The following is a 22,049-nucleotide window of genomic DNA, read 5'->3' on the forward strand; positions in this document are numbered from 1 at the left end:
CGTGAATGGTTTGCTTCTTTTCTTTCTTTTCTTCTTGCAGTCATCACATTAAGACCTACATGGTGACCATTTAGCATGGATTGTGTAACTTGTAAACCATTGATACATTTAATCCACAAAGGGAACAAATGCATCCAAAGCACGAATGTCATCCACTAGCAGATGCCCAACATCAGTGATCAATAAAATAACGTTGGTTATGGTCATCTTAGGAATCCGGTTGATTGGTAATTTTAATTTTCGCTCTAAGACAAAGTAGACATCAACACATGTTTACTGGGTACCTTGCTCATTTGGTTTGCCTACATAACTACAACCAAATTGTATTTCAGTCTGGTCGAGACACAAAGAGGAAAAATTACCTAACTCATCAATGTATTTGGGGTTGAACCACAGCTCTCCGCTTATCTCTATCCCACTTTGGCAGTGGGACGTTTGTTTTCCATCTCCGTTTTGCGTACCTTGTAACCCATATAATTTGCATACACACTAGGCTACAACCAAATGATCTATTCAAAGCCAGGTCAATGACTACCTGGCTGAAAAAAAAGCAGAAAGATAATCAGATCATGTGATTGTGGTCCTCACCAATAGATTTGTTTACTTAAAAAAAGGTGAGGCTGGGTGAGGCTGCACACCTGCTGTGCATTGAGTGATCAGGTTAAACCAGCCCTAACCACACACACTAGGTTCCTAAATGGCAGCTTGGATCACCTTCACCATCATGTGCTTTTACATGGGACAGCTAGATCGGATTAGGCCTTATACCGATTTTACTACTCGAACGGACCGTGTCCATTATCCTTACATACATGGAGAGCCACTTCTGGTTGACCCCTATGTCCCAGCAACAACAAACTCAGGGGGCATTCGAGAAAGATGTTTTCAGTAGACAGCTTTGAGTTCTCTTTGGGTCCCGAATCTTATTTAAAAAAAAAAAAATTAATAATCAACTTCTTTTTTTTTTGTGCTTGCTTCAGAAACAAACATGGGGAGTCCAGGGGCATCTCAAAGTAGCCTAGTCCTTCTAGATAGTCCTTCCGGCGAGAGAATAAACGATTCAAAAACATAACCAGACTGTTTACCACCTCAAGTGAATTAACCTATTCTATCTCCAGTCATGTATGTATATATATATATATATATATATATATATATATATATATATATATATATATATATATATATATATATATATATGTATGTATGTATGTGTACATATATATATATATATGTAAGGTCTGTCTCACTTGTATTCATTTTACTCTGAAATAACTTCAATGGAACTTTAGATGTCTGGGGATAAGCAGCACAGCAGTCTGGAAGTTATTTAAAGCTATAATAAACTGTGTATTTTGTATATTTAGGCCTATGCAAAGCATTCTGAAAAAAAAATTGGCCTTTTTCCTTTCCCTATTGGCTAAGCCCCGGATATTTCAGAAAACTCCCCTGACATGGACCCGAAATGAACTGACAGCTGTCCCGCATATGGCAACAGTCCCTTTCTCCTCCATGTAGCGTTTCAATCTTCAGAGGGTCAAAGCCAAAGTTCCTTTCCCCCCAATTCCTTCTCCACCATGACCGAGATAACCCCCACTACAAGTCTTTGCTGTGGAAGTACCAGGGAGTTGGAGAACCCGACGCAGTCTTTAAGATTCATGGATAATATCAGAAAATATCCCCGTAGAGATCGGACTATCATCGAGTTATCTAGGTGTTCTTATCCGATCTCGCGTGTCCGTTCGGGCCGAGTTAGATCGGGTAAAGGTGTCTACATGCATTTTAAAAGTCTGCTTAAGGTCTTATTCAAATTCTTTATCCGAAAATGACTCTGCATGTAAACGCACAGTTTGTCTTTCAAACTCTATAATAAATGGGTTTCCAACACCCACCACCCTGCGTCCTTGTTCTGGAGGAGCCCAAAAGAAGCCAAAGAGGTGTGTGGGTTCAGTGTAGCAGCCAATCGGCTGATGTGAAGCATGGTCATTGGGGCACCTGCATTAACACTGCAGACATGGCCGTCTTTAGAAAGCCGAAACTAAACATTTAATATACCCCTGTAAACATTTCAAAATGCACAAGGCCAAAAATATAACGTGTTGACACAACATATTGCTTTTATAGTCAATTCCTTTGGATGGCAGCAGAGTCTTCCTCTAAGAAGTATTATATGGTTGACATATTGTGATAAATTAAGCCAAATGAAAATGTATGTCCACTAGGTGGCAAATACTTTAAATTGAAAATCCACATTCACACACTTAGTAGTCAAATAGGAATGTGAGGCAAACAATATTACCGTCTCTTGCATTGAAGTTCCTCATTCGGGATGAGGCCAGTGTTTATGGGGTGCCGTTTGTAAACATTTGCTCTCAAAAACGTGCTTCACTTCAAGATTTAGTTTTACTACATTTTTACAATTTTTCCCTGATTCAGCAATTAAACACCCCTCGAAGCGCTTTAACAATTGTTGGTATTGATTTTATTAGCCTATAGTAAATTATTAATGCCTTTTGGTGAAACAGCCACACTGAACATCGAGAAGAATAGATGTAGGCCTACAATAACACAAAATTACATTTACATTGAACATGATCGAAGAAGGCGGAAATATACTCTGAGAATTAAAGCGAGACTAAACGTTGATTAATGACGTGAACATGGATTAAACACCCCGTAGGTAGGCAAAGTGAAGTGAATCCACAGCATGGACGTTAAAAGGATCAGCAATGGCCTAGTGAGGTATGTGTTTGGTTATGGCTGATTGGGTGAAGATGGTTCAATTACTAGCTGAGAAAAATCAAGAAGAGCTCATTTGAATGTAATCAAAAACTCAGCATTGAATGCGCTGTTTAATGAGTTAAATAGGAAATTAAAATTCCCCTAATATCGGCTTCTTTTATGACATTTCAGAGTAGTGTTTTATGAAAGTTAGAAAAACAAATTTTACACTAAATGATGATTACAATTATTTTAAATTAGAATCCATACACGTCTACAGTAAGGCAAAGTTGTGACCCTTTTGGCTTCCATAGCCTACATTCCTCCCTGTTAACAGGTATTTTAAAAACGTCTATAAATTACCTGGGCCCCGTTTCTTGATAACGATGGATCCACGCTCGTACGATCATTCTCACGATGGATCTTGCGATCCATCGTAAATTTCTTAGGAGCGTTTCCCGAAACTCCTCTTAACATGAACGCACGTTCACTGCACTCAAGACGTTCGTAGGATTGTAACTGTCTACTGACACGGTGCTGAAATGGGCTCTGTAGGAGTGGGAGGCACAGGAATGTCACAGGAAAATGGGGTTAAAAAGCGTTAAAATATCTCCCCATCAAGGCCAACAGCAGAATAGCATACGAAAAGAATAGACTGCAATAATATGAATGCTAAAGACATTAAAACACAATTGATTAGGCCTAGGCCGATATGTATCACTCCTAATCCTGAATGCAATGTGCATACATTTTTTCACGGCATTTCCCCCCCTGAAATAATTCCATAGTTAACAGAAATCTAAAATAGCTTGTGTGACAACTACATTTATCTTAATGTGCTGACTTCTGAAACATGCTTTGAGCAGCAAAGAGAGCCGACTTTATCTGATTCCGCATAAGGTTTCATTAATTGACGTGCACTCTCTAGTCTAGAATATTTGTAGGCATAAAAAATGCAACGTTCCATAATTCAAACGCAGAGGCTAGGCATTGACACTACTGCTGACCCGATTAGGAGAGCTTGGTCTAGATCCTGCCCATATTGTTGGGCAGGATGAAGTAGGCTATATGTCTTTTTACACTGCCAAGCCGGTTCGGTCACAGCTTGGCAGGCATGTCGATTTCACCTGCTTATTTCAAGTTTCCTATGTAAAACCGAGGGGGTAAAATCCCCCGTTCGTCAAGGAGCAGGCTTTCTTGTTTCACTGGAGAAGGCGGGGCTGCGCACGGAATCTCTGACCTCTTTAGAATAATGTGTATTATTGCATCCTCCCGAATGTTTTCATTTTTTTATGAATGGAGACACCCGCATGCAATAGTGAGTTCACGTCTGATTGTAGACCACAAACGCGATTGACTGTCTATGGTCAGGGATGTTCGTTACTGTCTAGACACGGACCAATAAATAGTGAACTTCATCACAGCCTCACCGAAGCGCCTACAGTGCTTGAAGCAAACAATCGCAACAGAAAACGCCTGCAGAAATTCTCCGACACCCGCTGGTCTTAGCATGATGCATGTCTAGTAGCCTATGTCTTCTGTCATTGATCAATATGAGGACATTTTAACCACGATGTTTTATTCTTTTAGGTTTATTATTTGTGTGCGATTGGTTGGAACTGGCATGGCCGTTTGTCATCTATTAGGGAGTGAAATGCCACCCCCACTTTGACTTGAGACCGCTCCTGGCTAATTTTTTGGTCAATGGAATCCAACTTTTTTGTCCATCCCATGTATAGGGGGGGAAGGGGGCTGGCTGGGGTTGTTGAGTCTCTCTCTCTCTCTCTCTCTCTCTCTCTCTCTCTCTCTCTCTCTCTCTCTCTCTATCTCTCTCTCTCTCTCTCTCTCTCTCTCTCTCTCTCTCTCTCTCTCTCTCTCTCTCTCTCTCTCTCTCTCTCTCTCTCTCTCTCTCTCTCTCTCTCTCTCTCTCTCTCTCTCTCTCTCTCTCTCTCTCTCTCTCTCTGTTCTCTCTGGTTCTCTCTTAAATCTTACATACAGCAGCTTTAACAATCTATTTCAGTGCATCTTTAAATATTTAAGATATTCCTTACTCTTCTCATTGGTGAGTTTGCCTTCAACTTTTTCTACGAGCTCTAAAGTTTATGCACCACTAGCCTAAGTGGAGTGATCCTTTTGTGGCAGTCAAGGTTTCCTCCTCCTTTGGGTTTTTGCAACGGTTCTTGTTCAGGGTGGGGCTGTTATATCTCTTGAATGGAAGTTTGTGGAGCCTTTTGAGACAACAGTAATTTTGCCAAGAAAGGCAAGACACTTGCCTGAAACTAAATATATTTGTTATCCTTAGCCTCTGTTCTATAGCCACAGAATATCTGCCACGCACTCAAATTGCAACCAGGAGCAAAGGGTAATTACAAACACACACGTCATTGGGGATGAGCACCCAGCATTACTGCACTGCATTGTTCAATCCAACCCCTCTCTCATTAAGTCTCTGAAGAGCTCTCTTCTCAGCCCATTCCGACGCTATTATTTCTCTCATATTGCTCACTTTGTGGACCCCCTTAAATCTCTCGCCCTCCTCAAGCATCTCTCACACACCGATGGGAGCAGAGCCAACTGCAGCAGCACAGGCTGCTAGTCGTGGTGTCAGAGAAGAACGGGCATCTGCTGCTGCGGAGAAATCATGATATCTGCAGCACACACACTCATGGAAGTTTGAACAGACACATGAACCTACGCACACAGATACACAAACACATGAATATATCTACAAAAGGGAACAATAACCTTGTTTGTGCACGATATGTCCATGATGCAGACGCATGTACCACACACACAATTCACAAAAACCTTCATGTACGCAAAAACGGACACCCTTGACTGTTGGTCTGCTTGGCCTACATTTTCCTCTCTAGCAGAAGACACTTAGAATATAAACGTAAACCAGTGAAGAGCTCTGCCAGCAGAAACAAAGAACTACACAACAAGGCAATGTAAGTCAATGGCATAAAATAGTATAATCCAGTTTTATATTACGACGACAATATAAACTGCAAGTGCACCTTGGTGACGTGTACACAACCTCAGACCATTAGCTTAAGTATCATTCCACCAGGGGGCAGGAGAGGAGGGCATTTGACTTGGATGGTCACCTACACTTCTGTTGTACGCCAATCACGAATACGAGTCCTGCGAGTGAGCGTTGTAGTGACGGGATATATTAACCTTCTTTGGCTGATAATGGGTTATTTAAAGCCCTGATTATAAAAAGAAGAACAATTATGAAGCACCCCTATCCCACCACTCTTATTTTGTCAGGTTTAATTAATATGCTCCCTGACTCGCCCCACCTCATCAGGATGTATTCAAGGTGTATAGTAGCCTACGCGACACACAACGGCGAGGCCGATTGCCTGACCCAAGCAGTAACGGGGTTGTGTGGATGACCCGAGGACAGGAAAGTGACGAATGCCTCCTCCCTTCTATAGCAGCTGAGGGTTTCACAGCAAATACGCTAAATGCCTCTGATCAGAACACACGGCATTTATCTCCATCTGGAGGCCATGTGGTGCAACTGCGATGTGCAATTGTGTCATTTGCCGTGACCGGTCAATAGAAGGGTCGAATGTCTTGATCAATGGCTTCTCGAGATGTCAACCGGTTTGTGTCACCACGTTCATTTTGTAATTTTTAAGTTGGATTTACTGTTTTTATTTGGAGACTGCCAAACCTACCTCCACTAAAACCTGTCATTTTTTGCTTTACTTTATTGGGATCAACTAGTAGGCCTACTACTAGTCCTTGTCCTTTGGCCTTCAGTAGTATAGGGCTCCTCACCGACAATGCAACAGGTCTTATTCACTTTAAAAATCCACTCTTCATTTATGCATTGTAGGCTACCAGGTTCATGGACAAAAACTGTCCAGGTCTCATCTTTATGTTGCTACAAAGAGAACATTCGACTCCTTTTAGATAGGAAATATGTGTACTCAACTTACTTTGGGTATGTTATCTACCAAAAACACCCAAGAAAGAGGCCTAGTCAAAAAATTGTATCAAAAGTAACTATCAAGCCAATAGGCTTCTTCATTATAAGTAAGTGATCATATTTCCCTAAGGTAGGCTTTCAGATGAAAAGATACACAGAACAAGACCGTTTGGTACACAGAAAGCACTGCTTTATTGACTGCACTGGGCTGGATTGAACTGGATTGGACACCACCAGATGAGGGCGGGACTTCAGGGGATGAGACAAAGTTTGGGGAGGAAGGGGAGGGAGGATGCAGCCGTCGTTAAGGCAACACAAACAGCATGCAGATACAGTCACAGGAAACATCATTTGTCGTCAGCATCATCATATTGCTCTTTAAAGTTTCGCTTAAACATTGAATTTGTACAAAAAGGAAGAAAATAGGTTTTTCGCACTAATGAAAAATACACTTTTAGTTTTTCCCTCCTACAAAGAAGATTCTAATACAAGAAAATAAATATAGCAAAAAAAGCCCAAAAAATAATTTAAAATAGCTCTTTTTAATATATGTTCGATATTTCTCTTAGCTATTAACAAATGGCACAACATTCTTCGAAACAAAGAATACAGAAGGATGGCCTCCTGCAACATTCATATTATCGTGTTGAAGAAGTGATGCAGAGGGGGGAGGGTCCGGAACACCTTACTGAAGAACGCCTTATCGAAGAACGTCTTACTGAAGAACGCCTAACTAAAGAACGCCTTACCGAAGAACACCTTACCGAAAAACGCCTTACCGAAGAACGCCTTACTGAAGAACGTCTTACTGAAGAACGTCTTACTGAAGACCGCTGGAGGCGGAGCCTGTGCCAAGCTTGCTTTTACTCCCAAAAGGAAGCTGATTGATATTGATAAATAGCTCGTAAATAGGACCAATGATATTGAAAATGCATGATTATGACCCAGGGTAATGGAAATAGTGCATGAATATGACCAATAGGATAACGAAAAGCAAATATGGTACACTTACAAAAATAAGAGACCTGCTGATAAGAAAACTAGAACAGAATGCAAACTAGCTAAACATGAGCAGTGCATGGTTGTTAAAACAGTTCTAAAGATAGGATCACTACCTAAAACAGGCCACTCCCAGCCTGCAACACTAATAAGATGATCATTCAAGTGCTTACACTCAATCCAACTGAGGAGATCAACAAAATCCAAACGAACAAAACCAATAAAAACGTTTTGGAAGCCAGAACTTCTGGGAACTCTTTAAACCTGAGGAGAGGGACTTGGCAACCGCAGGTCGAGGGAGACATGTCAGAGAGTTTCCTATTAAACGGGACAAACAGCCAGCTCCTCACTGGCCTGACTGGGCCTGGAGGTACTGCAGAGGGAGAGGGAGAGGTGTGTGGTGGTGGAGGGTGGGGGGGGGGGGGATGGAAAAAGCAGTTGACAACTAGGAAGAAGCAAGATAGAAATGCAATGAGAGAGAGAGAGAGAAAGAGAAAAAGAGAGAGACAGACACAGAGAGAGGCAGAGATTATGGTGCAGTGTGAGGGAGAATAAATAGTTTGAAAGAATGTTCCAGATCTCTGAAAGAGGGGAGGGAGATTATCTCAGGGAGACGAGAACGCAAGCTGAACACGTTTTAACCGCAATTAGCCATGGAATGGACACAGCGCGCACACACACACACACACACACACACACACACACACACACACACACACACACACACACACACACACACACACACACACACACACACACACACACACACACACACTGCAGTTTTCCCGATTTATGTAATCAAAGCCTATATTTCCTGGCTGTGCTTGTGAGGTTTGGACACTGGAGTCCGATAAATAAACGGACTCGGAGGAAACAGACACATGTTTGTTCTCCAGTTGAAGGCAGGGAGAGGAAAACAGAGGGGGGCGAACAAGAGGAGGAGGCTCGGGGGAGAAGCAGATGCCAAGGAGAGATCAGTACAGGGGAGAGCAATCAAGCAGAGTGGGAAGGGCAGAGAGAGAGAGGGGGACCAATGGGGAGCAGGCTTTACTTCTAATGAACCAACAGGCTAGACGACCCAAGGCCCGGGTTTGGGAAGCTGCTGACCGCCACCACATGTTCACACACACACACACACACACACACACACACACACACACACACACACACACACACACACACACACACACACACACACACACACACACACACACACACACACACACACACACACACACACACACAGTACGTGGTCTGCCTCTGGAAGGCAGATTCCAGCAGGCCCTCCCCCTCCGTCTCTCGGCGTGTCTCAACATTAGCATGCTGCGGTTGTTGTTTCTGGACAGATGGTCGCGTGAAGTGGCACAGCAATTAATGCCAATTTCATAAGACACTTCATTTGACTGTTCAAAACACTGGAAGGGGGCCGTCTTCGAGAGGAGAGAGTCTGCACGACTCATGCAATTACAATAACTCTCGTTGGCCTTCAACCAAGAGGAACCTCCAGGGTGTGGATGCTGATTGTCGTGATTGGTTGAACCAGCATGGATGGGCGGGGCTCCGGGGGAACTCTTGATGGTTGAGACACCTCTCCAACCACCCCCCCCCCCCCCCCCCCCCCCCCCCCAAATAATGCAAATATGAAGGGAGAGGAAAGGGAGGGAAGTGCCGAACAGAGAACATCTGAAAGCGATAAAGAGCCCAGAGAATGGCACGGAGGGAGCAAAGAAGAGCCTGGTGGAGTTTATATTAGCTTCTTGTTAACTCGACAGTATGGACGGGCTACAAACAGAACACAGGGGAAAGAACAAGCTGTCCTCTCTTCTCTCTCTCCAGCTCTCTGGCTGCGGTACAGCACCCGCCTCCCCCTCTCTCTGCATCTGTCCTTTCTTAACGCCCTCTCCCTCCTCTTCTTATGGATGTCTCCTTTCCTCCTCACCCCGTCCCCCCCCTCCCTCCCTCACCCCAGCGCTCACTACCTCACTCTCTCTTTTTGAGTTGAGCAGAGAAGTGTGTCTCTCACACACACACACACACACACACACACACACACACACACACACACACACACACACACACACACACACACACACACACACACACACACACACACACACACACACCCTCTCAGTCAACACACAAGTCTATTATTTTTCCTTAAAGCAACAGAGTTCCTTTTCCCCACCGATTGTCCTTCACTTTAATATCAAAAGAGGATGGAGGGAAATGGCAGCAGTGGGAGGAAGGAGAGGGAGGGGAGAGGGGGAGATAAGTGGGTGAGGGGCGAGAGGGAAGGGAGGGGGATCACATGAAACAGGGTGGCGGGGTGGAGTGGTACTCACAGGGAGGGTCAAATCAAGGGCAACAATGGTGACAAGGTTATGCAAGAGGAGGAGAGGCAGAGGGGGAGATGATCTGAATGGGGAGGGAGCTGACGGGTGTCTGGGGTAGGGTGCGGAGGGGGGGTGAAGCCAGGGGAGTGGAACGATCATGATATCACGCTGTGATGTAACCGGGCTGAAGCAAAGCAAAACTAACTAAAAGGGTTGTGGGTGGATCACCGCTCTGCCTTCATACCAGCCTCTGCGGTCAGCTAAAGCACCGACCACAAACAGAGGCGGAGAGCAGCTTGCTTTCCACAACACGGCTATTCAAAAGAACTGTATGCCTCTAGTAGTAGCAGTAGTAATAGTAGCAAGCAGTGCAGTCGTGCAGTATTAAACGTTATTGAAGGTGTGTAGAAAGTCCAGCTAAACGGCGGAGTGTGTGTGTGTGTGTGTGTGTGTGTGTGGAGGGGGGGGATGTTGGGGCTGGCGTTGGACAATAGAGTAAGGAGAGGACAATGATGGCAGACAGGAAGCAGACCCGCTCTGTGTTGAGTCAGCGGTCCTCAGCGTCTTGTATTGGATGACTAAGCTTTTTTTTTTGCATCCTGGCTAACCAAACATTAGCTGGATACTAAACAAATGAGTCTTGTGGCTGTGTTATCTAGTGTGAAGCTGATTGAGGCATCAACTTTGAAGCCCAGCCAACTTGAAAAGTGCATTATCTGATAAATCGTTTTTATATCAATCCTTAAGCTACTTATACAGTACATCAAATCCATGGTTTAAAAGAGTTATAATTTGGCCAGAACATATCTATAATAAATGATAACCGCTAGTTTAACTTGCCAATATTTGGTTTCTTTGCTACGTTTATGTGTTGCTTTTTGTTAAAGGTGAATGTTTTGGTCCACAAAAGTGCCATTGAGTCAATCTTTAAAGACATGGAAAACGTTAAATCGGAAAGAAAGAATGCTTGGCATTGTTTCCTATTTATTCAAGACAAGAGAGTCTGCAGCATTGGCCAATCAAAACTCTATTTACAAGACCTGAACCAGTCTCTACTGAATAAGCCAGCTAGCACATAGGAAAAAGTACCAGACAGCATCCAAACGATCTCCAGGTGCCTCCAGAAATCAGGCCAACGCATCACTCTGTTTCTCATTGCCTTGGACCAGGGGACCAAGGTAAACAAAAGGCCACCGCATCCCCAGGGGACCCCAGTAGACACGGTGGCCTTCTAGCATGTCAAGCTGTCAGACTGACCAACAAGCCCAGCTGTCCGCTGATGGGCATTAGAAGGCGGTCAGGGGAGAAGAGTCTGAAACTGGCCGAGGGACGGCCTTCATGACATCATCTTTTCCCAGGGCCAGCCTAACATCTTCTACGGCATCTTCTGTCCAAGGACTGATACTGTACTGAGATTTCCTTCCTCCGTATAAAGAACGTACACAGAGCCCCCTGACAATTACAGAAACAACTTGTGTGCTGGGCTTCACCGCACAGAAACTGGTTCAGGAGAAAACACTTTCAGACGTGGGCGTGCAACGTGAGAGCACCAAGTTACAGCAAACCTGAAAGCCTCAGCTCACACCAAGCGGGGTCGTCCATACGCCCACACCAGCACTTCAACATGACCCACCCCTCCCTGGACACTAGATGAAGGTGGTTCGCTTGGAGATATTCTGAGAGTCTCAGCGGTGAACTATGAAGCAGAAGGAGAGGGCATTGAAGCCACACTGTAAATATAATATCATATCATATAATCTATTTGTATTTACTAGGGCTGCACAATGTCCCAGAAATACTCTGAAAACATTGCAGTACTCTCATGTAGATATCATAGCGGTTGTTCATAATGTTCACACACTTATAGGGTATAAAAAGTCTCGGGGGAACATCAACAAAGTCCTCTGGTGCTCGGTGCTATTCCTAGAACACAGGCTACAAAACCAGAAGCGTTTGCTATGTTCAAATACAAAGCTGGAATCCCCATCCGAAAACAACCTTTGTGAAGAATGGCAACCTGTTTCAAAAGGGCTTTCCTTCATCCATGGCAATAAATCAGCTACATGAAAGAGTTTAAAAGTTTCCTTCAACATTGTGCATCCCTAGTTTTGCTACTAAAAAGGTAAAGGCTGTATATGAAACACCTTTTTCTAATAACACCGTCTACAAAGTCAGGCTACTCTGAACATTGAATATTGAAACCAGGTTTACATATCACTGTCTAAGCAACACCGAAACAAAAAATCTAAACTACTAAACCACACGGTGGAGTATTCTGTTGGGGGATTGACTCCCACCAACTCCACCTTAAATCTGTCTCCAAACCACGAGTATAAGTATTATTTTTGTGGTGTGTGTGTGTGTGTGTGTGTCTTATGATGGTTTCCATTCATATGGGGTGGAACCGCTGAAGTAAACCCAGTAAGCTGTCCACTTCCTATATCAGGTCTTCATCCTCGGAGGAGAAAGGAAGACGTAAACTGTGACGAGCTCATCGTGTGATTGGCCCCTGTAGGTAAGCTCAGACTAGGTGTCTGCGGTGGGACAGGACAGTTGTGTTCCGTGTTCTTCTGCTGCAGAGCGGACTGGCACCCACTGGTCAACAAAGGTGCAACGTTTTTTTAATAAATAATCTTCTACATGACAACCCTGTTATTCCAGCTCTGTGTGCATGTGTGTGTCATTGAGTCATAAGCGGCGGCATTTTATGTCCGTAAAGTTGTATTTTTGTGTGTATGTCTGCAGTGTGATTAATTAATAGTTCAGTGAAGCTCTGGGCCAGTGTGGGGGCCAGTGTGGGGCCCACTGGGGGAGGGTGGTCTGGAAGAGTCCAGGATGGGGGAATGACGATGGTGGAGTGGACATTATAGTGGAGCAGCACCCCCTAAAGGTTAGGAGGGCACACCGATCACCAAGTACGACTGATGCCCGAGCTTCTGACGGAACATGAGCCGACGTTGGATCAATGAGAAGTGAACCGGTCTAAACAGGTTTCAAGGAGAAGTGAACCGGTCTAAACGCGTTTCAATGAGAAGTGAACCGGTCTAAACAGGTTTCAATGGCAAAGGTTTGGACAGCACGAGCAGTTGCAGTCGCCCAATTAAACTTTGTGAAAATAAGAAAAAGTGTTTTTGTGAATTGTGCTGCCTTATCCCGCAGATCTGTACTATGTGGAGGTTGTTTCTGAACACAACCAAACAGGGAAGCCACCACTCCAGATGATTAGAGGAAGAAGACTGTGTCTACGATACACTTTTGTCTACAGACCTGAATCAAATGGCAGTTTTTTCTGCTTGATTTAGCTGAATCCGGTATCAGGTGAGGGGGGTTGGATGTTAAAATACACATCAGCTATCACTATACTTAACAAAGTAACAGCTAATGTCAAGCCAGTGCTGATTTTGTTCACCACCACCTCGCAGACAAAATTCATTTGGCGGTTCTTGTTAACCCCGCCCGCCTGGAACGCAGCGCAGAGTAAAACATCACCGGTTCTTCAAGAAGACTGTTTAAGGGCTGACAGTTGTCAGGATTGTACTAAGAGAATTGACATGCTCAGTAGTAGTTGTGTTGGAATTCAAAGTGAAGTGTGCCAAATTAGTAAAGTTTAAACACACGCACACATTGATTTATTTATATATATATATATATATATATATATATATATATATATACATATATATATATATACATATATATAGTATAAAATATGTATATATGTATCATCTTTATCTTTCTATTTTCAATAAACTCTTCCACCATTTATTAATTTTAAAACAAGTTCAACCCCTGAGAAGATACCTTAGACTGCTTAAGTACAAAATACACCTCTTTAAGAAAACAAAAACACAACTAATCGGAAATTCAAAAAAATGTACAAGCAACTGAAGTTCAGAAGGTAAGCTCAGGCCTCTGTGGATGATATGGGGTACTGGGGTTGGTTCTCGGATAGGACATTCAAAGACAGAACGGTTCACTACCAGGCCATGCAGTTTCCAAACCTACTGGTTCCAAAATCCTGCACCATGGCTGTTGCTAAGTAACTGGTGACTGGTGCCAGCGGCACATTGAGTGTGTATTAGCCTACTGGATTACAATCTTATGACGGCCATAGATACACTCGTGTGTCCTTTCTCCGTCTCTCATCTAGCCTTTAAGACATGATGTATTGAGATATAGATCTACCCTTGATGAAGTCCATCTGATCGTGCTCAAGACCCTACAGGCTGTTTTGGGTTGACTCCGTTTGACAGCATTGTTTCTGTGGTCGCTGCCGACACGTCGAGTTCTAGGAAATGTGAATCGATGCGGCCATTGTAGTGCAAACGCTCTCTTCCAAAGGCTCTGGATGCCAGTAACCTACTTCTGCAATGGGGCGGGGGAGACCAAAAAAAAGAAGGCAGCACTTTGCACTTATAGAGAGGTGTGTGTGTGTGTGTGTGTGTGTGTGTGTGTGTGTGTGTGTGTGTGTGTGTGTGTGTGTGTGTGTGTGTGTGTGTGTGTGTGTGTGTGTGTGTGTGCTGATCAATGACGAACGCTGCTCTTACTCCCTTATTTTAGGCACTAAACAATCATTAAGGAGACTGTCGCCGCGGCGACCCGTCAGGGCTCCTACCAGTTTGATTGGAGCGAATCAGATTGAATAAGGACTGATTGACTCACGTGAAGATTGATTGTTTGATTGATTGAAAAGGTTGCTTTGTTTTGTGTGTTGGGGCGTGGGGGGCTGTGGGGACTCGCGGCGACGAAAGGCACAGAGTTTGAATGTGTGTTCCCCCCCGTGATTCAGGAGGACAAAGCATGAATCCCTGGAACCCCAGCCGAGGGGACGGGGACTGAGTGCATAAGAAACATAACTGCTGGAAAAGAGAGCAAAGGGGCTGGCTCATGGGAGTATCTGGGTCAAGTGTGTGTGTGTCTGTGTGTGTGTTTCTGTGTGTGTGTGTGTGTGTGTTTCTGTGTGTGTGTGTGTGTGTGTGTGTGTGTGTGTGTGTGTGTGTGTGTGTGTGTGTGTGTGTGTGTGTGTGTGTGTGTGTGTTTCTGTGTGTGTGAGACGGTTTTAATTGACAGGATTGGGGCCAAGCCAGTTTTCTACCCAGTTGATTTGGGGATGGGAGTTATTTTCCAAGTTGATTTTGCCATAAAGGACTTTGGATAATAAATATTGAAGGTCCTCTGTGTCTATTGAGAATAAAGGCTACATAGCAATCACCACGAGTAGCAAACAGGTCCATCACTGAATGAGTCTAGATGATAAGTTGGGGTTTTGTTCAAGCTAAAAGGCCCGGTAAACGCCGCTGTCTCTCACAGATCCTCTCAGCGGAGCTCAGCTCTGAACCCACACGCCGTCAGGATCAACACATCCAAGAAGACAAAGATTCCACAAAGGTAAGAAAAAAAAGGCCAGCTTAAGGAACACTTAGTCCCCCCCCGAAAGTGTTCAGATCCAAACTCAGTTACCGGGTAACACAGGAGGCTTCTAGAAAGATGCATACTTTAGACACTGGGAAAGGTAAAAAGGGGGCAAAAGTTGAAATAATAAAAATGAACAAAGTCACCATTTCCTATTTGTCTGAAACGTAGCTTCTCATGAACGGCTTAGAACAGGCTGGAAAGAAAGAAAGAAGGTATGGATCATCGAAGGTTTCCCCTCGGTCGTATGCCTGTGGCCGGGGGATAAGATCGAGGGTCTAAACCTGGACTCCTTGATGCGTCAGCGTCCGGCTGCTGCCCAGTGTGAATGTGTGTCCAGGTCGGTACGGGAGTGTCTCTGTCCCTTATGACGCCAGCACGCTCCTTCTCAGCAGGTCTTCGCTCCCAGAATGCAACTTGGCCAGCTGGAGCTTGCGGTCGGCGGGTCGCGTCTCCGAGTCGCTCTGATCGCCGTCAGAGAAGAACCCGTCGGTCTCGGCAGAGTTCAACCGGGACGACTCCTTCGCTGGGAGGGGCGCTGCCTTCTCCCTGGACCCCACCCTCGCCACGAACACCGCCCCGCCCCCCCTCCCCCTGGATTTACTCTGGCGGGAGAGGCGGAGCCGCAGGGCCCCCGCACGCGGCGGGAGGGAGGCCGCGCCGGGCCCCGGGGTCCCGGCGCTGGAGGACTTGGACGGGGTGAAGGCGGAGGTGAGGCCGGGGGCCGGCGCGGCGGCGGTGGCCCCGGGCCCGGTCCCGTCGCTGGCCTGCAGGCCCTCCCGCGGCCCCCGCTCGAGCTCCTCCGAGATGTGACACGAGTCCATCTTGGAGATGGGGGGCTGCGGCGGGGGGTCCCTCTGGGGCTCCACGCTCCGGCTCTGCTGGGGGTGGGGGTGATGGGGCGTCTTGGAGGACGCGCTGCGGGACCTCTCCCCCCTCCGGGCGGGGCTGGGCTTCTCCTCGCCCAGGGCGGCGCCCCGGGGGCTCTCGGCGGCGGGGAGGCCGGTGGCGCCCGTGGGGCCGGCCGTGGCGGTGGCGGCGGCGGCGGCGGAGCGCGGGCTGTGGGGCAGGGTGGGCGCGGCGGGGCGGGGCAGGCTGCGGGAGCGGGGCTTGCGGCCCAGCTGGGGGGTCTTCCAGGCAGAGTGCATGGAGTTCTCCATCATCAGGTTCAGCAGGCTCTCCTCGCCCTGCAGGAGCTGGGAGAGGGGGAGAGGGGGAGAGGGGGAGAGGGGGAGAGGGGGGGAGAGAGAGAGAGAGAGAGAGGGGGAGAGCGAGAGAGAGAGCGAGAGAGAGAGCGAGAGAGAGAGAGAGAGAGAGAGCGAGAGCGAGAGAGAGAGAGAGAGAAAAAGTGCGGGTGAAGATCAGACGAGGGGAGGAGCAGAGGTGGGAGGTGGCAGGGGGGGGAGGAGGACAAAGAGACCAAACCCAAAGGAAGGATTGGGAAAAAAATAAAGAGTATAAGGAGCATTAAAGGGGTTAAAATCAGCGGAGGAAGGAGAACATCTCCTAAGGGGGAAGAAAGGCTGGCACGTTCAACAAAAACTAATTGTCACTGTCGTTCTAGTTGAACAAGTCTTTACCAGTCTATAACCAGAAGTATATTGGATGCACTTTAGTTTTAAATTCAGACAGACGCTCGATACGTTATTTCATTGCAATCAATAGACCGCCAGAGTGCATTCCAGCGGGGACAGCGAGGGCCGGCCAAGAGGGGCTCTTAACATTGGAATTTGCAGTTTGTTTTGAGTTCATCGTTCATCGGTCCATACCTGGTCAGAGAGCAGGCTGGCGCTCTTGTCTTGGTGCTGGGAGCTCATGGCCCACCCGCTGAGCATGTCGTCCGCTGTGATCTGAACCGATTGGGCCAGCCAGCTGTCAAACAGAGAGTTGTCCAATGGGAAGGACTTTGGCAAACCTGCATCAGTGAAGTGGAGCAAAACGGAGGAGTAAAAGAGAGTTACTTGATGGAAGGAAGAAGTGGAGGAAGAACGTTAATAAAATTAAAGGCCTGCACGTCAGTATTTTACCAGAATCGTTTGCAGAGTAGCCACCATTTACATTTACATTTTATAATTAAAACAATAGATCGAATTCTATCTAAGGGTCAGAAACAGAACATTATATAACACACATACTTTGTACTTAGTTAAAGAATACTGAGGTTCTACCGTACAATCTGCTCTGCTGTGCAAAGGAAAATAGAACATGCTTCATACTGAATGATAAAATGCTTTTTTATTTCAAGATACAGATCAAATCAACCAACCATCCAACCATATTTCATTATGTTACCAAGGCTAAAATCATCAGCAGATTTCTTACATCTGGACCCTGAAGACCTTCAGGCCTACCACTGCTGGACGTTATGCCCATTGCTCCCATGTCTACCAGAAATAAAATATACATCAACATTCTGGACAGCCAGGGTTCAAACACCATGACATTTACATTACAAAGACAACCAGACATCACTTTCCAGACACCTCATCCATAATGAACTACTGAGAATGAAATGTTATTTTTACAGTTGAAATATCTGTCACTCTCTTTCTCAACTCTCTCTCACACATTTCTCTTCCACTTGAGCTTTCCTTTCAAGCCCTCCCACACACACACACACACACACACACACACACACACACACACACACACACACACACACACACACACACACACACACACACACACACACACACACACACACACACACACGCACACACACGCACACACGCGCACACACACGCTCAAGCTTTGTACAGAAGACGATGATTCAAAATGACAGCTGACAGGCTCCGTGTGTGTATGTAAGAATGTATGTGTGCGTTTAAAAGACAGATCAGAGAGCGCTCCACAACTCGCATGTTCTTATAATCTCTCAGACCATTATTAAACCGCTCACTTTGAGTTCAAGTTCATCCTCAAGATATATTCAAACAAAGCAAGCGGAGGTCAGCGATACAAAACATTATGAACATGGCTACAATATTGGAATAAGCCCATGATACTATTAACTCATCTGTGAGGCATATTGTGGTTATTCCCATATGTAATATTGCAATAATAGTATGATTGGGACAAGCTTTCTCTACCACTCTCTATATCTTTAGGTTAGTTCTGGGAAATTGGCCTACACGACTAGACAGTTGGACAACCATACCACAAACTTAGACCGCTAATAAATTGTAGCTCTAAGACTAAAGAGGCTATAGACTGAAAGTGCTCATACACACACGCACACACACACACGCTGCTATTTCCATGACGCACCAGGTCACTGCTGGACTACTGAGAACACAGCAGGAAATATGTGTGAGTGAAAAAAAGAAGGAGAAGGAACAAGAGTACCAGCAAGAACGAGAGTGAGAGTGCGATAAAACGAAAGAAAATGATAGAGAGAGCGAGAGCGAGAGAGAGAGAGAGAGAGAGGGAGAGAGAGAGAGAGAAAGAGAAAGGATAACCAAAAGAGAGAAAGAGTGAGAGAACGAGAGTGAGACGAGAATGAGAGAGGGGAAATGGAAGGGGAATTAATTTCTTGGACGCAAAATAGTTGAGTTAATAAATAAATACAATTTGTAAATGATGGCTGTCCAACAACGACAGTGGTGCATCACCAAGGTGCACGGTTCACTAACTCTCATGAATAGAGTTTTAATACGCCACAGGGCGGACTGCAGAGTCAATATCCCAGCAGTGATTATTATTAGACAGCCTCAGGACTCCAGCCGCATGTAACTAGCTTTGGGGGAAAGCTTCCTCCTCTGTTTTGGAGGAAAGATAGATTTAACCATTGAGAAGCAATAGAGTTGTGTTTTTTATGCTAGATATATCACCAGCGTACAACTAGTGCAATCGTTTTGTGATAGTTAGCATTGGACAGAGATGCAAATTGCTAACCCTCTGATGAGCTAATTCCCCGATACATTAAACGCTACACAAGGTTCAACCGAGTGAAAGCAATAGGTTGGACTTTGCCCCAGCCTGGTTTCGTTGTGCTGTTAAGACTACAAGTTGGGACCAGATAGCTGAGAATGACACCGGCACCGCTAACCTAGGCTAGGCAGCTCACAAGCTAGCGCTGCTAAGGTGCTGCAGGCAAAGGAATGCGCTGGCAGCAAGGAAGGGCACTGCCCAGACCGAGTCTGTGTGTGTGCGCATGCGTGTGTGTGTGTGTGTGTGTGTGTGTGTGTGTGTGTGTGTGTGTGTGTGTGTGTGTGTGTGTGTGTGTGTGTGTGTGTGTGTGTGTGTGTGTGTGTGTGCGTGTGTGTGCCAGCGAGCGAGAGAAAGTATGTGTGTGCTGTTGCTAGGTTAGAAACCCTCACCAAAGTCTCACAATTGTTGTCAAGTGCCAACCATCTCCTTAGCAACCCCACTGAAGGGAGAGGATAATATAAGGGGGTAAAAGATGGCGCAGAGGACGAGAGGAGAGCAGAAATAGATAAGGTAGAATAAGACATCACCCTGAAAAATAATGATATCCACCAGACAGAAAAAATAAGACTCAAAATCCGAAAGAGAAATATACTGAACCAGACAACTTGACAAGTCCAATAATGATGGCCACTCAATAGAATAACAGATCAGCAAACCAGCCACAAAAAGGCTCTCTGGAATCTATCTGGAGAAAGTAGGTTTTGTAACTCAAATATAATAACATAACAGTGTTGTATACGTGTACGTGTCTGCCGCTGTTATATAGCAGGGTACTGGGGTAATGACTTTTGAGTAGTAAATAATGCTATTCTATTAAAACAGAAATACATTGCGTTATATTCCTCTGTAATATGATGAAAGGTCTCCAACATTGAACATGGAAAATAAGTATCCTATATTGTAAATCTTATGGATCTAACAATGTGCCATTCTGCATGACATACATGACATAACTGTCAGTTAAATAATGGGAATCAAACTAATCTCAGAGTCAAGGAGTTCTAGAACCCTTCTCCAGGCCATAAACCCCAGGGATTAAGGATGATTACCATGACAATATTAATATTGCTACATGAGACGAGGGGTTGGGGTGTTTTTTATTCGCAATACACACGAGACTCCCAGGTATGTTGGAAGTGGAATGGGTGGTAGTGAGTAGCTCAGTGTGTTTATGTTGAGTTGTCCTAGGATGCTACCTCAAAAACCAAAGTATTTGGCAGCTATTTCAATCTTGAAACCAAGTGAAAAAAAATAAAGGTTGACCTTCTAATAATAAAAGGTTGGTAAAACAGGTAGCAATGTTTATTCCTTTTATGACCGTCACCCACAATAGAGCCTCAGTGATTTCTCTTAGGGTTGATCAATGCTTTGTCCTGTCGTGCGGTTTTTAGAAGCAGGTCTACTCTCCGACTATGGAAGCTGGGGTCCTCAGAAAGTCCTGCTGCAACTGAGTCGGCCTAGTGCCAACTTAGGGAAAGTGCCTTCACCACTGGAGGAGGCGGGCCGACCAAAATTCATGGCTGATTTCCTCTGGACATAGACAATATAAACATTAACCCGGGGTCTTAAAAAACACAGAACATTGTGTCCTGAACACCAGATGTGTGGCTCCTGTCGTGCTACAGACGTGGTGGGTGGAGGAGGTCGATAGGCTACGCTGCGCTGCACAACGCAATGCTTGGACGCTCAGTGTAGCTCCAGGGTAAGTGTTGGGGTGAGGAGGACATGTCAAGGAGCAACAACAGCTCATGACCAAAGCGGGAGGTCACACCAACGCCCAGAATGAGACATTGCTGAACTGCATAATATAATCTCCTTTCCTTGGTTGCAACACACATGCTGTTCCCTGGATGGTGATGAATCACTATCTTGCGTTCAGATAGACGGGCCTGGGCTGGGTGCGGGTCAGGAGAGCACTATCTTGCAGTCTGATGGACGGGCCTGGGTTTAGCGGGGGTCAGGAGAGCGCTAGCTGTCGGAATGCAGAGGGCCCAGTGAAGTTCTAGCGTAAGCCCTACATTTTTTTAACAAATTCCTATTGGAGTTCTGGGATTGGTTCTTGCTGTTTGCTCCGAGACCATCCGACGGATGGAGAAAGATCCTGGAAGCACACGGGCAGGGAGTACAACTCCACATTTAAACCCCCGCTTCTGGTCGCAGCCATAACATCCGTTGCTGAAGGGACACTTCAGGGACTAACATTAAGTGAATAACATCGATCATCTCGTAAAATGGCCTCTGTCAAGGGCTTAGATATATTAGGTAGCAGGTGAGCAGTCGGTTCTTCAAGCAGGAAAAAGTGTGTGAGGATCTGAGCGACTTTGACAAGGGCCAAATTGTTTTGGCTGGACGATTTGGTCAGAGCATCTCTTAAACGGCCAGTCTTGTGGTGTTTTCAGTGCAGCGGTTAGTACCTGCCAAACGCTGTCCAAGGAAGGACAACCGGTGATTGGGCGACAGGCTGATGGGCCAAGGCCTATTGATGCACGTGTGGAGCAAAGACGAGCACGTCTGGTCCATCCCGAGGAAGAGCTACTGTGGCATAAATCTCTATAAAGAAAGACTGAATGCTGGCTATGACCAACAGGTTCTAAAAACACACAGTGCAGGGTGAAGGTATTGGGCTGTGTAGCTACAGAGCGGTCGGAGGTGCTGAAGTAAAGGTGTGTGTCCAGACCGGGCCAATGGCAGGGCCTCCGGTATTGCAG

General features: G+C 45.6%; 1 protein-coding gene across 1 annotated transcript in view; it reads right to left on the reverse strand.

Moving 5' to 3' along the window:
- Positions 1-14,424: 14,424 nt before the first annotated feature.
- Positions 14,425-22,049, reverse strand: part of jade2 (jade family PHD finger 2) — a 119,062-nt gene continuing 111,437 nt past the window's right edge. Inside the window, exons 13-14 of the mRNA XM_030360219.1 lie at positions 17,181-17,326; positions 14,425-16,607 (exon numbers count right to left, since the gene is read on the reverse strand). Coding sequence (XP_030216079.1) covers positions 15,777-16,607; positions 17,181-17,326 — 977 coding nt within the window. The 3' untranslated portion in view covers positions 14,425-15,776. The remainder of the gene's footprint in view (positions 16,608-17,180; positions 17,327-22,049) is intronic.

Source organism: Gadus morhua, chromosome 7, assembly GCF_902167405.1.
Source record: "Gadus morhua chromosome 7, gadMor3.0, whole genome shotgun sequence".
Classification (NCBI taxonomy): Eukaryota; Metazoa; Chordata; class Actinopteri; order Gadiformes; family Gadidae; genus Gadus; species Gadus morhua.